The sequence below is a fragment of the Protopterus annectens genome, chromosome 3.part1 (assembly GCF_019279795.1).
Source record: "Protopterus annectens isolate FY-2018-M chromosome 3.part1, PAN1.0, whole genome shotgun sequence".
Taxonomy (NCBI): Eukaryota; Metazoa; Chordata; order Ceratodontiformes; family Protopteridae; genus Protopterus; species Protopterus annectens.
In genome coordinates this window covers 1,267,450,004-1,267,468,724 of record NC_056732.1, presented here as the reverse complement: position 1 = coordinate 1,267,468,724, position 18,721 = coordinate 1,267,450,004, and the positions used below count along the sequence as shown (strand labels likewise).

Below are 18,721 nucleotides of genomic sequence, written 5' to 3'. Positions count from 1 at the left end.
ACATGTCATGATATAAACTGCATGTTATATATAATAAAACTGTTTTGTATAGCATATAGTCATATTTTAAATATGGGGAGGTCTTTTCAGTGAATGTTGTATGTGTTAAAAATATTAAAGAAAAGCACTTTTTTAGTTGTGAGAAATATAGGCTTTACAGTATAACAAGAGAAGAAAGGCTGGAAATAAAGTAAGTTTAATGTTACTATGCTGTGATGTTGGGCTCCTGGGGTGGGGTGTTAAAGTGCGTTGATTGTATCATATATAGAATTAAGTTATTGTCTCTTATTTTTGTAAAGAATGTCTAGATTAATGCCATTGACTTAAGCTATAAACAAGTGTTTTTTGTAAGCAAGTAGACTTGTAAAATAGGACAAAATGAAGAAAGCCATAAAAATTCAAAGTTTTTTCATTAGCAAATTTTTGAGGGAGAGTAAAGAAGTCTGCAGCTGAATGCAGTTGTATATTCTATTCAGAGTGAATTTACAAAGATTAATTACTGACTACTTTCATATGGAGATGAGCTGTCTGTAACTGCAGTCAATTAATCGTAAGAGTTCTGAGCATGCTTTGGTGAGGAAAATGCAAAATGTAAAGGTACAGTGGCAATCAGTTTAGTGAAAAATAAAGTATGACATTGTGTGAAGTAAATAAAAAAGATAGCCTCAATAGCAACCTCAGTACTTTAATGCATTTTATAGAACACAGTACATGTAGTTTTATTTAAAAATAACCAATGCAGTTTTTTTTTTCGTGGGGCTAAAAGTAAATGTCTACTGAAAGTGTGCATGTTCTTTTTCACATCTGTGGGAGAAACAGAGGTAAGACAAGAACAGACAGCAATCAGCATAAGTGGGGACACTGAAGCATGCACTTTAGCATGGATAACCTTAACTTTAGGTTAAATAATGCCTGTGAAAACTTCCAAGATAGTCATACACTGATAAACCACTTAATTTCAGCTCCCCCAGTGTGAAAACAGAAAATAAGAAGTCATAGGCAGTGATATTGCCAGCTTGAGTAAAATTCAGTTACTGGCTAGTAAGTACATTGCTTGGATGGCAGCAAATAAGGCATTTAAGGAAACTGAAATAAAATCAGCCAGAAAATGTGAAGAGAAAACACTGCCTGTGAAGAATCAGTTTTTCAGCAAAAAGCAGTTCAAACTTCATCTCTTATACAAGGTAATGCCTGTGATTACAGCTGTCAATTTGGGGCAGTTGTTCCTAGTTGGAGAGTTAAACTTGATTTTTGAAGATGTACATAAGTTTGCAGGTCTTTCTAAGCTAATAGAGATGGGGGCGTTCTGAAAATGTATTTATTTTTTGTTTGAGGGTTTTCGTTATAACAAAAGGTCTTGAAAATGTGATATAGGTTCAAATGGAGATGTAAAGTAACAACTGTATAAAAATCTACCTGCCAAACAGTGTGTGCATATAACACAAAAGTTGGAAATCCACATTCAAAAAAAAAAACTGCCATGTGTACTAAGTGGGAGCATTAGCATTTATCAGTGACTACACTGTGCATTTTATCTTGGAATATAAATGGGCTTACAGGTATAGACAAAAAGGAAAGTGTATTGAATTGTATTAAGGCATACACATTGCAAATAGCAGTGCTGCAGGTGACACATTTGAAAAGAAAGAAACGTGAATTGGACAAAGAAAGGATGGATATCCAACAGAAGATCAGGGACAAAGCAAAAGAGGAATAATTATACTAATTGCTAGAGGGGTTCCAATAGTGGTAGAAGAGGGAAAAATACAATAATGGTATTTGTTGTAGTAAGGTGCTATTGGTAATGAAGGAGGATTAAACTTGAGTGTATTTATATTCCACCAAAAAAAGCTAAAGAAAATTTTTGGACACATTATCTTTCAGCAGGGAATATTACTTAGGTGGAGACTAAAACTTGATTTGCAATGCAGAGGATGTATCAAGGGGCCTAGAAGGGAAACTGTAACAAAAGAGGGTAGATATCTGAAGATGTTTTTGAAAATATTTGTTATAGAATATGTGAATTCAGTAGTAGGAATTTGAGCAGTACTTATATATTATTCCCCACGATACAGTATTTGGGCTACATTAGATAAACATTATGTTTCACAGAAAATATGTGCATTTAATAAAACGCTTTATCATACACCCAATAACTATTTTAGATCACAAAATGATAAAACAAAAATAAAAATGCATGGTAATGAAGTAAAAAAGAGACACTGATACTTTCCCACCTATCTGCTAAAAAGGGAGGAATTTAAGGAATGGTTAGTGAAAAATAGGCAACAGTTATTAGGGAAGATAGAAATATCTTCAGAAATTATAGTTAGTGAATGGGATAAAATGAAAATGGAGTTAAAAATCAGGTAATAATAAAAGAGAAAGCAATATGACTAAGAAGTAATAGAAATTACTTAGAGGGGCAGAATAGTGGTCTCTCACATAATAATAAGAGGAGCAAATGCAGACTGCTAAAAATAAAATAGGGAAATATCTCAATAATCTGCGTGAGTTTAGAAAAATTGCTGTTAAGCAACTATTTTTGATCATATGGCAGTGGAAACTTTTGGATTCCCTAATACAGCAATTAGGTTAATTAGGAGGGTATGTAAAGAATCAAAGGCAAGAATTCAAGTGAGAGAGTTCTTCTCTGATAAGTTGTGTTTGAACAGTGAAACAAGGCAGGGGTGTCTTCTTCCCCTTTGTTATTTGCTTTATCTTTAGAACCATTGGCAAAGAAAGCAAGAGACTCAGAAATGGTAAGATAACCAAAAAAAGTTGGCTTTATTGGCAGATGATATTATTTCATACCTGATAAATCCAGAAAAGGACATCTCAGTGTTTTAAAACATTTTGAGGCAGTTCTAAGTGTTTTCAGGATATAAAATTAATGATAAAAGAAAGGTTATCGCCTTAAATTGTGTAACCACACAAATTGGTTCATCAATACCCATATGTATGAGAACACAATAATTTAAATATTTAGGAGTAAGGAGTAAAAAGGCTACTGTTAAGGCAGCAAAGGATATCTGGGAAGAGATTAAACAAAAAGTAATAGAAAAACTGGAAGCTCTTGTTTATTGATATTGATAGTAAGATACAAGCAGTGAAAAATGTTTTTAGCCCCCTATGTTTTATATATGAGTCAGCTGTATTTTAATCATCCAGAGAAGTTTTCAGAACACTTATGCTGGAATGTTATACTATGTTATATTATTACCTATTTATTTGTCCATGGGTAGAATAAGCTGTCTCAACAGTTATTTCTACCCCTATCCAAAACCTGTTATTCTAGGTTACAGCCAAGCGAAAATGCACCAAGTTGAATTTTGTATAAAAATAGAATTTATTAGCAAATAAGAAATAAATTATTAACTTATTTTCTAATTGGCATCAATGAACAAAACAACATGCTGTACAGCGTGGTGTCAGAAAAACAACAAATCACTTATAGTTGTTACTGACAGTATGATAAGGCACGCAACTTGGCAATTAGTCAGTGTTCAGTTTATACTTAAAGTCTTTTAGTCCTTGAGGGCACCATGAAATAGTTCTGCATTCTGTATCCACTCTCTTTTTGGAAAGATCCACAGAACTGACAATTCCTTGCACTTGATACTGGCATCTCTTGTTGGCTAAAGTCCATTTCATTTGCAGTGAGTCCTGTTTAAATGCCCATGTCTAGCACTCTCCATTTTCCCCTCACTGAGAATGAATCTGCATTCTGGATTTATCAGTCCCAGAATTGGCAAAATGCAATATCACAGTCTTTGGTTCCTTTTCTAGAGTGTAGTATTTTTGTTAATCCTTCAACAGGGCCATTTCAGTGTCTGTCTGCTTGTCAGCTGCCAGCAAACACAGTCCAAGTATGACTGGAGCAAGAAGATGAATATCGGAAAGTCTGAAGTCTCTGGCTATTTTCATAAAGTCTCAGTTTGCCTGACTGACCAAAAGTCTGATTGACTCAAAATGACTGCCTCAAAATGTCAGCCTATGTTCGTTTCCACTGCAGTGTATCTACCGATATATATATATATATATATATATATATATATATATATATATATATATATATATATATGGGTTCACTTTATAATTTCGAAATACTGAAATACCCAATTTCAGTATTTCTAAATCATAAAGTCGAAGAATCAAAATTGCGAAACTGCATAATCGCGAAGTTGAATATCTCAAATTCACCATTATGGCTTATGGTACGTGGCGTGTGGTGTTGGGAGTGTACTGTGGCTCATGTCGAGTATGGATGTAGGTGCAATTGAAGGTATGAGTGTTTTGTAAGGGTGTTGTGTGGGAGTTTGAGTTTGTCTGAATGTGTGTAAGTGTTGGATGTGTTGATGTTTGTATATGTGTGGTGTTTGTGTGTGTGCGAGGGACTGTAAAATGTATGGGTGTGAGTTTCCTTTTTGTGTCTGTTTGTACGATCTCGGAGTTAGTATATATAAGTAGGGGGGGTGTATGGGGGCTTGCCGCCCTGCTTACATGTAGTGTAGGTTTGTTTCTTTGTGTTTTTGTGTTTGTGTGTGTTTTGTTTGTTGTAGTTTGGGTTGGACGATGTATGTGTTGTGTGGTGTATGGTGTGTATGTGTTCATGATTGTGTGCTTTCAGGATTTTGGAAGTTCGACTTTATGATTTCGAAATACTGAAATTCGGTATTTCAGTATTTCAAAATTATAAAGTGAATCTATATATATATATATATATATATATATATATATATATATATATATATCTTTCCAGGGCAGCAGACAGTGCTTTTTGGAATTTCTTTCTTCTGTTTCTGCAGTTGATGAAGTCCAGCCTTTGCCTTTTTTACCACACCACAATACATAGTCTCCAGAATATGGAGGGAATTTCAGAGATCACATTCTTTACATCCTGTGAGTTTATCACTCCTTTCTAACCCCTTGACAACTTAATGTCCAAGAATGGTATACAGTTTCATCTATGGGATTGCTGTTTTATTGATGGCCCTATTTGTGCAGAAGACAGGATACTCAATTTAGATGTTAGGCAGATGTTTAGCAGATGGGGCCTATGTTTCAAATTTATATGACATGTCTGTTTCCAAACATTCCAGAGACCTCTTTGCTAGGAAAACAAACCTTAATTGGATGCCCTTTATTGAAGGCAGGACACATTTTTAAATGGTATGTCTTTATGCCTCTGTGTTAAGAAGTTTTTGTTATTTGCCATTATATGATCTGTCAGGAAACAGCAAGTTTAATATACAGCCATATATGAAAGTAGAATTAGTAAATGCAATCAAGACACAGCAACAAAGGCGCTATGCATGAGATACTCAGTGGCATCAACAACAATAACAGATGTAATAATAACAGTAATACCAGTGATAACCATGGCTAACAATATCAGTAATACATGTATTTATTTTCCTTTCCATTTAAAAGGGTTATTTCTTCAAAGCTGAGGATATTAATTAATAAGGAATTGAAGGAATTTATCTGCAAGGACGAAAGGACAAGAATTAAGTGGGATGAGTTGATATTTCCACTAGAACAAGGTGGTTTAGGATTACCAGATTTGAAGGGATATTTTAGAGCTATGCAGTTAAGGCTCATATACATAACAGAAGCAAAAGGTTATAATTCAAAATGGAAAGGGATGATGATGAAACAGCAGGGAAGTGCAAAAAGTAAAGAGAGAGTGAGACTTTGTGTATAGATCCTATAATAATAATAATAACAACCACACAGAATATCATATTTATAAAGTAGCAGAACGTATTCTAAGAACTAAGCCAACACAAAAATGGAGAAAGGAGATTTTGCCAATAGGAATGACTGCAAGCAGGGGACAGAAAACATGTAAAGGAAGTTGGAATTTACTGGAGAATAGTGACAAAGAAACCAGGGTATAGGAAGCAAATAACTAGAGACCGAAAGGTAAATAGAGTGGGATGAGGCCAGGAAGACATTAGTACTACAGTCTAGAAGACTGCATTCCCTGTCAGGGATTAATATCAGAGTACAGGCAAATAGAAAGGGATAGGGGAATTTTAAGTGAAAGACCTGCTCTGGTAGAGTTTTTAGTTGACCCGAGAACAGAAGTTGCTGTTAAAATGGGTAATTAGTAGGGCATATAAAATATTGCACGATAAATGTAAGAATCAATCAGAGGAGGTTAAACAAGATTGGGAAGAGACTGGAAAAGCAATTTACAATAGAACAATGGGAGGACATATGTATGGTTCACAAGTACGTAACAAAGTCTAGAAAGTGTAGGATCTTTGATTGGAAGTGTTTGCATAGGGATTTTATACCCCAAGCACACATCAAAGGATTTTTTTCAGGTCAATAACAAGTGTTGGTGGTGTAATAGGGAAGAAATAGCCAACTGGGGGCATATGTTTTAGGAGTGTAATGCGTTGGTAGATTTTAAAAATTCCATACCAAGTAATCTATCAAAACTTTTGGGTGAGCAAATGGCTGTTACTAAGGAAATGATTTTCTGAGCTGGGACATAGGATCTAAATTCTGTTGGCTGCCAAAAAAGCAATTATTAGAAAATGGAAATCAAAGTCTAAATCAACTGTTTTTGAAGAATTGAATATTATCAAATAGATAAAAAAACGGAAGATCTTTAGAAAATGAAAAGAGCAAATTACATAAAAGTAAATGGAAATTTTGAGAACAATGCAAGCAGAATAATGTTCAGCAGGAGGAGGAGGAGTGAGTTTTAAGGGGAGGCAAGAATTTAGCAATTTGTGTAATGCTGGGCTGATGATACAAAGAAAGAAAGAAATACATGTGATGTATAAAGTATGCAAATGGAAAAAACACTGCAACTGTTTTTTTTTTCTTTTAATATAGGTTTGTCTATATCTTGAGTGATAATTTAATAAAGGTGTTTAAAAAAACTATTACTTCACTTCCCTCTTTGGAACCAGATTACATCAGACGCTCAGGTTCTTAGAATTATTCAGAAAAGCTACAACTGGCATTGGGACGCTCTGCCGCATTTCAAGAGGTTCCTCCACACCCAACCAATCTGACATCTCTGTTTCCTCCTATTCTGGATCAAATGCTGTTTCAAGAGGTAATAAACCTGTCCCACTAGACTAAAGAGAAGGAAGATTTTCCCTCAAGGAATTTTCTGATGCCAAAGAAAGAAACAAATAAAGATCTATGCTGGATCTGTCATTTCTTGACCTTCACATCAAAATTGCAAAATCCAGAATGCTTTCTCTGCATAATCTATAACTTGTCATTCCTCCTTTCAATTTCCTAGTAAATTTAGACTGAAAATACTTAAAAGATAAATATCACCACATTCCAATTCACAAAGATTTCAGATGTTTTTTATTTTCTATGTCTGGCAAAGAGTCTGATTTAATGAATATTTTATTACAGGTTATAGTGCATACAGAATTCTCATTTTTAGGATGATTGCCTTATTTTTGCAGAGTCTTTTCTAGGCTGTCAAAAATAGCTTCAATTTGTCAGGAACCATTTTTCTAAACCTGCGTTTTTAAGAGAATCTTGAAAAATCATCCCTTATTCCATTTTATGGGATAGTGTTTCTAGGCTGTCTCTTAGATACATCATTCATGATGGCCTCTATTCCTGAGGGCAATGTGAAATTTTACAATAAACAGTTTCTGCTGTTCTCCAGCCATTCTCACACTACAGCTAAGGACTATCTCAGGATATTAGGATTCATGGCCTCTACAATTCTTATGATTCCTCCAGCCAAACTGCATACGAGAAAAATTCATCAGTTCCTCAAATTAATTTGGACCTGACACAAGCACTCTTCCCCCTTCAGAGTTTTGTCATAAGGGAAATTCACTCTTCACCCTTCCCCCCAGTCCCTGTTTAATCTGTAACCACAGATGCATCAGATTTTGCATGGAGGCTGTTTCTAAAGGGATGAATGTGCAAGGTCTGTGGAACCATCAGGACAAAATGAAAACACACATAAACATAAAAATGTGACAGCATTATTAAATGCTCTCAAGTGCCTAAACCATCTCTGAAGTCTTAGACCTCTGTTGGTCATCAAAGACCACAACACCACAGTCATGGGTAAATGAACAAATGGGGAAAACAGATCTTACCCCCTTTGTAGATTAGCTTTGATTGCCTGAGAACTAGAAACACAGGTGCAACACAATCTACTCTATAGGCTATATAAATTCCATCAGAGTAGAATTTTGTGGCAGACAAGATGAGCAGGATCAGGCAGACCCCACAAATGGAAGTTATATCCTGGGGTCTTCTAAGAAGTCATCCACCCGTGGGGAACTACTAAAGTAGATCTGTATATCTCCATTCACAATAGACAGCTAAAGAAATTCTGCTCCAGGAATCCTTACAGAAAGGCTTGGAAAACATATGCTTTCTCAATCTCATGGAGGAGAATGTTCCTTTATGCTTTTCTATCCTTTGATCTGATAACCAGAGTTCTTTTAAGGATCCAAAAGGACTCTCCTAAAATAGTACCAGTAGCTCTCTTTTAGTCCAGGCAACAATTGTTATCCCTTTGTTTGAAAATGACCAAGGGGAATTACCACAAGCATCCTCACAGGATGGACTTACACAAGACAGGGGCTCTCCGACCTACCCCAACCTTCATGTTCTTCAGCTTACAGCATGGATGAAAGAATATTAATACAGTCTAGACATCTTTTTTCTGAGGATGCACAACAGGTATTAAAGGAAATTGAGACTTGCTACTAGAAAGTCATATACAGCTAAGTGAAAAACATTCTCTAGCTTATGCCATACAGTGAACCAAGATCATTTCAGTCCTGAAACACTTTTGTTTTTTTCAGTATTTATGTGAGTTATTATCCTCTGGCTTTTCTTAGTCTTTTCTCAAGATTTATCTTCTGGCCATTTCTGCCAACCTGTCCCCCCTTTATTCAATATCTATAATGAATCAGTTTCTGAAAGGGGTAGTACACATCATCCACCATAAAACTGATGGCTACTTCTTAGGATCTTGACTTTGTATTGGAGAAACTTTTACTTTTTTGTTTTGAATCAACTCACAAGCTGATTTAAAATTCTTATCATGGAAAACAGTGTTACTTATTGCTCTGATTTCTGCAAGAGTATCTGAGTTCCAAGCTCTTGGATTCAACCCTATCTCAACTTCCATAAAGGTAGGGTTGCTTTAAGAACCGGTTCTGCTATTATGCCTTAAGTGGTTTTCAGAATTTACTTTGAATCGATCTATTCATTTCATTGTATTCTTTCCAGAACCAAAAAACAGAAGATAGAAAATCCATCAAAATCTGGATGTCTGCAGACAACTCAGATATTATATTCACAGGACTTCAGGAATTCTTATCAGTTGTTCATTTCTTATGAAGATTAGAAAAAGGGACACTCAATATCTCAGCGCACACTGTTTCCAAATGGTTGTCACATGCCATACAATTTTGTTATTTATATTGTGACACCCGTGCCCTGGCCCAGCAATCAAGGAGCCTCAATCCTCACCACTAACATCAGTGAGGGGTGTCTCATATAGGAGGAAAGGATAACAAATACAAACACTAAAGTGCAATTTCCCTTAAGAGCACACAGAAATCATAGTCAGTCCGGGTCTGGTCGCTCCCTTGCTCTCCAGGTCCACAATAAGACTCACCACTGGCACAGCTATAGGGTCCAGATCTCAGCCTAGCTGGGCAAACTAAAACCTCCAGCACCCTCTCTGTCCAACCAGTGCTTCGTGTCCCTGCCCAAGTAGCTGACACACACACACCTTAAGATAAGAGTTTATACAACCACAAAGACACTCCTAGGAAAGGCTGGCACAGGTTCTCTAGCTGTGCCCTTAGTACCCAGACTATATACGGTAGCACCGCCTGCCACCACCCAGCTAATATTTATCAGCTACTCAAAGGCCCTTAAAAGGGTGTCCCATTATTACTGTGCAATATTATTATCCAATTGGTAGTATAACTAAACAGTCAAGGCTTATTAGAGTGACTTGGTACAGTAATCACTATAAATATGCAATGCACTCTAGAGTTTAAATTATCTCTACACAAAACAGCCACAGTTGAAAGGTTTTAAAATATTTAATAATAAATAATAAAAACACAAGTCAATACTTTCTACTACACAGTGCTAGTCAAAAGTTCAGAGATCACAGAGAAATACTTACAATAATTCAGTAGTACAGTTCTAATATCAACACAAAGGAACAAAAACAGTTTAAAACAAAAACCAACAAGAAATAAACTGGAATAAATCCAAGCAGGATGAGATAAAATTCAGGTTTAATTAATGCTTTCAGAGAAGTCAGTGCCTCCCCTTCTTCAGACTCAGGTCTGAAGAAGGGGAGGCATTGACTTCTCCGAAAGCGCTAATTAAACCTGAATTTTATCTCATCCTGCTCGGATTTAGTACAGTTCTGACATCACAGAAAAGTAGTGTAATCTTTCTAGTTTCTAGCTATTTCTAAAAGAAAACACAGGTCTAAGATAGCTTACATAAGACAGTGCTGATGAGTTGGATGGTCAAGACAAAAATGCTTATTCCTCTCTGGTTCTCTCTGTTTAAATTGAAATTGCATTTCTCATTCACATTGCATCATTCTTCACACTTTCCTGGGGTTCCCAGGCTACACATTACATCATTCTTCACACTTCCCTGGGTTCCCAGGCTAACAGAAACTGCATTTACATTCTTAACACCTCCTTTTGTTATCTTGCAGCTGGTCAGGAAGCAGAGTAATAAAAATACATTTGCATGTTTAAATCTAGCAATTTAACTCTTGGGTAAAACAATAGAAAGACTGTCTTCATCTAGACCCTTCAGCACCACTGTCTACATCAAATGGTCACCACAGGCTTTCCTTTGGTCAGTAGAGTGCACTGTTGTCACATTTTTTCCAGTTCCACATGTACACTGTTTCTTTACATTTAAGACAACAAGCCTGTAGTTTACATTCATATTTACAAACTACAGAATTATGTGCAAAATTCTATCTGGCTAGGCTGGCAGCCTTCATCTATCTTCACCCACTCTTCAAACACTCAAGGCACATTTAGGCAAAGTCATATCCCATTCTACCAGGGCTATGATTACTTCAGCTGTGTTTTGGAAATGGTGGGCTCTAAAAATATTCTAGAATCTTCTCTTTACAGTTTTATCAAGCACTACAAAATGGCTGTTTATCTGGGTCTAGAACAGAGTTTGCTACAACCATCATTAGGAAGCTCTTAGACTTTCATCTATTTTTCTCCCCTTTCTTCTAAACTTTGCTATTTATCTCATATACTGTAGGCTATTGCAACAGTGGTCTAATGATGAATATAGGATAGCTGTGTAAGTAAGTTTACCATACTCGCAGAATAGATCACTGTTGCAATACAAACATCCTCCCTACTTCTGCCTTATTGTTTTTGCCTGGGCAGGACCCCTATATTCCCCTCTTCTCCTATTACATTTCCTACTATATTTTCTCTTTGTAGGGCTCTAGCATTCCCTTGTTTCTGAGTAACAAAACCTCTAATTTCTGAATCCTATACATCTGCATTTATACTGGCTTGCCTTATAGCCATATGGGCTTGTGGAATGTGCCCTAAAGCTTTAGAAGCTGGCTGGCAGTCCAGTCCTTGGCAGGATATGTCCCATATAGCCTAGGCTACTGCAACAGTTATCTCTTAGAACATCTGTTATTTTAAGTTTACATACACATATGTACTTTCCTGTTTGGAGTGTTTTCTTTGGTTTGGTTTGCATTTTACGCACCCAAACAGGACAGATGTTTTCTTTGGACTGTAGCAATAAAAGCCATGTATAATTAAATTAGTATAATAACATAGTAATAAAAGCAGATAGTTAAAGCAAAAATTAAGAAGAAAGAAAGCTGTGTGCCAATACTGGAGAGTAGACTTAACTTAATTCTGACATCCAGATCATAAAAGATTAAACCTAATGACAGTTGAAGTGTGACAAATCAAGGTACAATGAAAAGCTAGAGAGAAATACTGTACTATACAAAGCTAAGGTGGAATAAAGATAACATCAGAATTATCAGAAATTAAATACAGTTTAAAATAAATGTGTTTAGAGGGATCTCTTAAAGTCAGACAAGGGAGTGGGTTCCCTCAAGCAATGAGGAGAAGGTTCCAGAGATGAGAGGCCTGATGGAAAAAAGACTGAACTCCAGAGGACTGTATGTATGTTCTGAGTACCTCCAACAACCCCAGAAAATATACAGGACTTAAAACTTAAAATATAAGAGATCCAACTCACATATGACTAAATAAACAACTAGCAAGACTTTAAAAAATGATAAGTGATTGAACAGGCAGCCAAGGTAGATTCCATAAAGCAGGAATAATATGAAGATAACAGGAAGTATATGTAAGTAACTGCACTGCACATTTCTGAACTATTTGCAGAAATCCAGATGTTGGCAACCTCAGGTAAAGAGAATTGCAGTAATCAGGCCATGAAGACACTAAAGTATATAATAGCACCAATAGGTTATCAGAATTAAGGAGGTGCTTGATGCAAAAAATATTTTGAAGATGGAAGTAAGAAATCTTTGCAACATATAACACCTGATCCCTAAGTGTCAGTCAGTCATCAAAAATCACAACAAGATTTCTTACCTTCCTCACAGATGGTAACCTATCAGCATTGTAACTCACATTTGGGTCAAGGACTGGACAATTTCATTCCCTCAAGGTAGCATAAATAGCTGTTTCAGCAGTCGTGGATGTGTTCAATTTCAGGTAGTTAACAGCCAACCTGTTTTAGATGGATTTCAGATCCTCATCTAATGAATCCATAACAAACAGCATGTCTTGAGTGAAGAAGCGGTAAAGCTCAGTATTATCAGCATAACAGTAGCATTGAAGATCCCTCTGTCTGAGGAACTTTGCCAGTGGAAGCTTATACACAGAGAACAACAGCGGCCCTAAGATGGAACCCTGTGAAATTCCAGATATAACAGGATAAACCAATGAAGAGTTTATCTCTAACATAATCCATTGGGTGTGACCTGTAAGATAGGAACAAACCATTCAAGGACAAAGCATGTAGCTCCACAGCTGAAACTGATCAAGTGGAATATCATGATCTGTACAGCTGAAGCAGAGGAAGAACAAGGAGGACCAAAACAGAATATTACCATTTATCCCTTACCAGTAAGAAGTTATTTAGAAGTCATGTAAGTGACATCTTAGTAATATATCCTCTGAGAAAAGCAGACTAATTACAGTATTCCTTGAGTTCTGGTTCAAACTGTGAACAAACGGCCTACTCAACAACTTTGCCAATAAACTGAGGTATAGAAATGGAGTGGTAATTTTCCAAATCATCAAGGTCAGTGGTATGTTTGTTCAAAACCACAGTGGGCAAATTCTTCTTTAAAGCAGTTGGAGAAAACCTCATTTCCTAGAAGGGTAGCAATAACTAGGTAAATCAATGGTCCAAACTTGTCAAAACAGGTCAAAACCAATCATGAAGGACATGGAACCACACAGGTAACAGTCCATATACTTAAAATCAGAGAAGCCAGATTGAAATAGCTACCCTTCTAAAATTCACAGCAAGTCTAAGATCCAGAAGAGTACAGCAAGTACCTTTTGGGCTTATGGAAGATGGTGCAATTCACAATCAGGCCAACTTAGCTACAGAGAACTGAGTGATAATTTCACATTCATGAGATGAAAAAGCTGCATGAGTGGAAAAACAGGACAGATTACTCAGGCTGAAAACAACAGAAAAGAGCATGACCAGTCAATCTGACACAAGAGATGCCTATTGACAGGAACACTGCCTTCTTCCAGGAGCTCTGTGCCTGATAACCCATACAGTGTAAATGAAGTTGAAGCTTGGCATCAAAGCAGTGTTTGTGTCACCATTTTTGCTAAAGCCTTTGCTGTTGTCATCTCAAGACATGGAGTTCCATGTTGAGCTATGGCTCAAATGGCTTAAGGTAAAGCAAGTGTACACAAGCCGGGGTAAGCAATTCTAATATGGAACATACAACCATTTATAAGCTGCAAACAGCTCTTCAGGACCTCTGGCACTAGGGACCATGAGGAGCTGGTTGAAGAAAGAAGCAAAGTGGTCACAGATTACAGCATGCCACTTCCTGCATTCAACTAAATCAGGAGCAGGAAGCTATAAATCAGATACATACAGTGAGAATTGAACAAGTTGCTAGTAAGACCATGAAACTGGCTCTACCACTAAGTCAGAGATAGACTCACCAAGTTGGAACATCAATCCAGACTATGTCCAAAACAGTAGGTGTCAGATGTAATAACGTGAGTGAAGTTAAATCCTTTCATAATTGAAAGGAAATGCTAAGTCAGAGTCAGTGACTCATCATTAACTCCGATGTTGAAATCACCCCAACCAATCCAGATGGAGGTCAACAACACTGGGGCAACAAAAAAGTCCACAAACTCCTGGAATATCATCAGGAGAATTGTAAATGAGAAGGAACACACAGCTTATTTGTGTAGCAATGAAATATGTGTTGGAAACCCCAAACTTGGTCTCAAAAGAGGAGTAATAACAAAGCACAATCCTATCTTCAATCTTGCTGGATCTTGGGTGCGAAACTACAGAGAACCTGGGGGCGGGGGTGAAGCAGCAGCCACTAAGTATGGACAAAATATCTCATCTAACCAGATCTGTGTAAGCAAAGCTAGATTCACAACTTGCAGCAAGTTTTGGATCAATCTAGAATTAAAACAGACAATCAGAAGAGGGGCCAGAGGTGCCCAAATCCCCAACACCTGGCAGCAGAAATGGCCCTCTCCCTAAGTACATTGCACATTGCATAAAACTGAAAAAATTGGAAGTGTAGTGCTTTACCCCTAGACAGCAATAAGTCACCCTAATGGCTGACAATCCCATAGTGATGGTGGACACCTCTTGCACCTGCCCCATGCTTCTAAAGTTTAAGAAGCCTAGCACGTAGAAGGAAAGTTCTAGTGTCACATCTAGGAGGACAAAAGGAGAGAAACACCAGGCAAAGGCCCCTCAAATAGTAAATAATAAAAATTGTAACATTAAACTAAATAGATAGGTAAACCAATTTTCTTGAAACAACTTCAAATAAATTAAACAGACTAAATAAAGCTGAAAAAATAAGACTCTAAAATCAGAAAGTGATAAATAAAAATTCAAGTGTCCCAACAATCCAGTATACATAAATTAATCAGAAAGGAGTCAGAGCAAGATGACCTTATCTCCTCAATATTTTTTTTTTCAAAAAGATGGTTATAGACACATCTTTAGGATCTTTGCTTCTTCCAAGATCTGGCAAAGACAAAAGTGCAGCTAAAAGAGCTTAGTGTTTAGGCATACATGATGTAGAATAGTAACAAAATGTCAACAAGACACTGCAGAATCACATTAGTATTGAAATGCATTAAATATGAATACTTAAAGACCAATAGAAGAAAATGACTCAGCAATCAAACAACAATTTTAACTATACAATCACAAAAAAGTGTAAGCAGGAGCCAGTGTGGCTTCCACAATCTTCACCGTTAGAAAAGTTATTAGGTCAGAGCCAGAATGAAACAGCATAAATTTTCACCAAGCCAGAATGTTGTCAGTAGGCATAGTGAGATGGGAAGATTCCCAACAATGGTAAAAGATGCTGAATAGCGCAAAGAGGGATCCATTGTTACTGAGGCCATCTTCAAAAGCAGTAAAATAACCAGTCCAGAACCAAACTAAAATATATATGAAGGAGGTATGTGGCCAAACCAAAAGAGTTGTACAAAACAAAAGGAGATAGGTATACTTCCAGCAAATAGTAGCAAATGCTGGGTCTATATCATATTAGCGAATCATACAAATTGCGAACGCTCATAATACCTAACGTACCGGACCTCGAAGTGCTTTTTCTGAGATTGCAGTACAGTGAAGAATGGGATATTTGCCCTTTCCTCACTGTAGTGCGATCACGGAGTTGGAATATATATTTAGCGGGGTGTGTGGGGGGCACAGCCCCCCACAATTGGAAGTTCGAGGTCCGGTACGTTCAACTTTTTGAGCGTTTGCAATGTGTGCGATTCGCTCATATGATATAGACCCGCAAATGCCAGGGCTAATATGACCAGCAGGAGTAGTAGCTAAAACTGACCTCAAATGTTAGTAAAAGGGCCAAGCCAAAACCCATAAATAAATAAATGAGCAGCAGCAGAGAAATGTGTTATGCTCAGTGCCAAAAAGTAGCAACAGTAACAAAAACTGCACCACAGTAAGGAATCAAAATAGTTCAACAGTCAAAGCATCGGAGAAATAGCTAAAACCAAGTCATTCAAAAGCCTTGACTAATGATGACATGATCCAGGCAGCTGTTAGAAAAAAAAAAAAGAACATCAGAACACAAGCACAAGAATGGATGGGTTGGCATCCAATTGTAGCCATCTTGCCGCACCCTATGAACTTGTAAATCTTGTAATCCTACCTGGTTAATGAACAAACAAATACCTAAGTGAAAATGTAGAGCACATTTATTCCTTCCTCTGTACCTTAGCAAGTTCTTGCATGTGTATAGGCTTGTACACATCTAGGTATGAACATAGTACACACTGCATGTAATGCAATTTTACTGCATTTTGTATTGCCGGCTCAGGTCCCAGTGTGCTCTGAAAACCAAACCTACCTCTTGGCTTGACCCTTACTTGTATTTCCTTTAAAAATCCCAGTAATTACCAATCTTTTGATTTTTGGATTACAGACTTATTTTCATCTGATGTAAAACAATTTGAATGCCATGTCTGTTCCTTAGGCTGCAATCCACCAGACTTGGGCCATTATCACAAGACAGCTCTCCTTGATGTGCTTTAACTGCATCTTATCAAACAGGCAGGGCTATGGACAGAATAGACAATTTATCTGATTCTTTTTTTTTTGCTACATATATTTTTTCAGTGATTGTGGTTTCTTTTAATATTCATATGTTTGTAATTTGTTTCTTATTATATTGCATGTTTGATGGCTTAATTCCTGTAAGTGGAGATGCCAATGTGAAAATTTCATGTATAAATTTGGAAAATAAATAATATTAATAAAAAGAAATATAGATAAGATAAAGATGAAGATGAAAATTCCCCCATGAAGACAGCAGTTCATACAAAAAGAGTACTAAGTAGACCATATTGTTTTCTGTGAGGCAGTCTTTGCTCCAGACCACACCCTTGCAAATGGACATAATCAACAGTGAAACTGTAGTATCTTAAAGAATATCTTAAAGAAGTTATTAAGTTTCATTAATGGCAATTTTTGGTGAGATAAGACAAATTTTGCAGAAAATGTTTACCCGGTAAAGATGGCTTGAATATTATGCATAACACTTGAGTTTTAAAGCTGTACTACTTGTGCACTATCCATGACTGTCATCAGAAAGTGTTTCTATATGCAGGACACCAGTTCTGTTTGCATTTTCCAAACCATTAGATGAATTATAAAATAACATTTTACAGTGACACAATAAACTGATTCAGAAATTGTAAGTTACAAATGGACCTTACAGAGATAGTTAACACATGCTATTTCTTATTTAGGTTGCTATTACAGAAAAACTGTACCGTCTTTTGAACAACTTCAAAATTGCCAATGGATCCAGCCATATTTGACCTCTTTCCTTAACTTAGATGCAGCTGTTGCAATATAGTCTAATACTGCATCAGAAACAAAAGCTGCTACCACAGTGGGACTTCAGAGGAGCTGATGGTTTCTAATCTTGGCTATAAATAACTCAACATTTATTGCACATAATTGCCTAATCAAGATTGTAAAACAGTAAAAAAAATTACATTTCCAGGACTAACCTAGTGACCATATTGGTTCTAGTTATTCAGCAGATAGATACAAAGTGATATGACACTTGAGGACTGAATGAATGAGTGTGCTCTGTGGCATGACATTTAATGCTGTAGTAGATGTTAAGTGCAGCAAGACAAATGCTGTACCAATAATGGCTAATCAGAGCACTGATGTGAGCAGCTTATGCTTCCCCTGATGACTTCAGAAACCATATTTGACTGCTGATTTATTGATTATATGTGTTCTTAATTCTGCCTTGCTTTGTGTATTAAGAAAAGTAATACAGCATGGACTATATTTTGTGCATTTCAGCTGTTGCAAATGTTTATTGAAAAGATAAATGATAATAGCACAAACATCAGCATCATCTTCTTCTGTGCTGTAAGAGAGCAAGTAGTCCTACAATATCCAGTCACTGGGTGGCAATCAAGTTGAGAAGTTCTGAGAAGCTTCTGTATAGAACATTCTCCCCGATCCTTAACAATTTATGTGGCATTTAAGTATTCCTGTTGTTATGTGCTTTTTAACATATACAGGATTTTTCACTTAGCACCAGAGTTTGTAAGTCGCATTTGTAATGAATAACTGTGTAATTTTGATAAGTTTTCTAATGTTTTTCCAGTATTAAATATATTCTTATTCAAAGTAAAATGTTACTGTTTAACTACCAACATTTACAACTGTCTACATTTTTTCACAGCTGTTACTACTGCAGAGTATATTACTCAGACTGAAAAATACTATGTTTGCGTCTGGGCCCAGAGCTCATTGTTATTGTAGTATGTTAGGTATTTAAACTTGTCATCCTCTAAACGTAGAACAACTTTCATGGAAATGATTAATTAAGCACCAGGTATACTCTGATAGCTGCTCAAAATGGTAAAATTACATATGCACTTATGTCATG

The 18,721-nt window shown here is 36.5% G+C and overlaps 1 protein-coding gene across 1 annotated transcript in view; it reads left to right on the top strand.

The window, feature by feature from the left end:
* Positions 1-18,465, top strand: part of NAPRT (nicotinate phosphoribosyltransferase) — a 1,644,161-nt gene extending 1,625,696 nt beyond the window's left edge. The window contains exon 13 of the mRNA XM_044067330.1: positions 17,553-18,465. Coding sequence (XP_043923265.1) covers positions 17,553-17,624 — 72 coding nt within the window. The 3' untranslated portion in view covers positions 17,625-18,465. The remainder of the gene's footprint in view (positions 1-17,552) is intronic.
* The last annotated feature ends 256 nt before the right edge of the window (positions 18,466-18,721 follow it).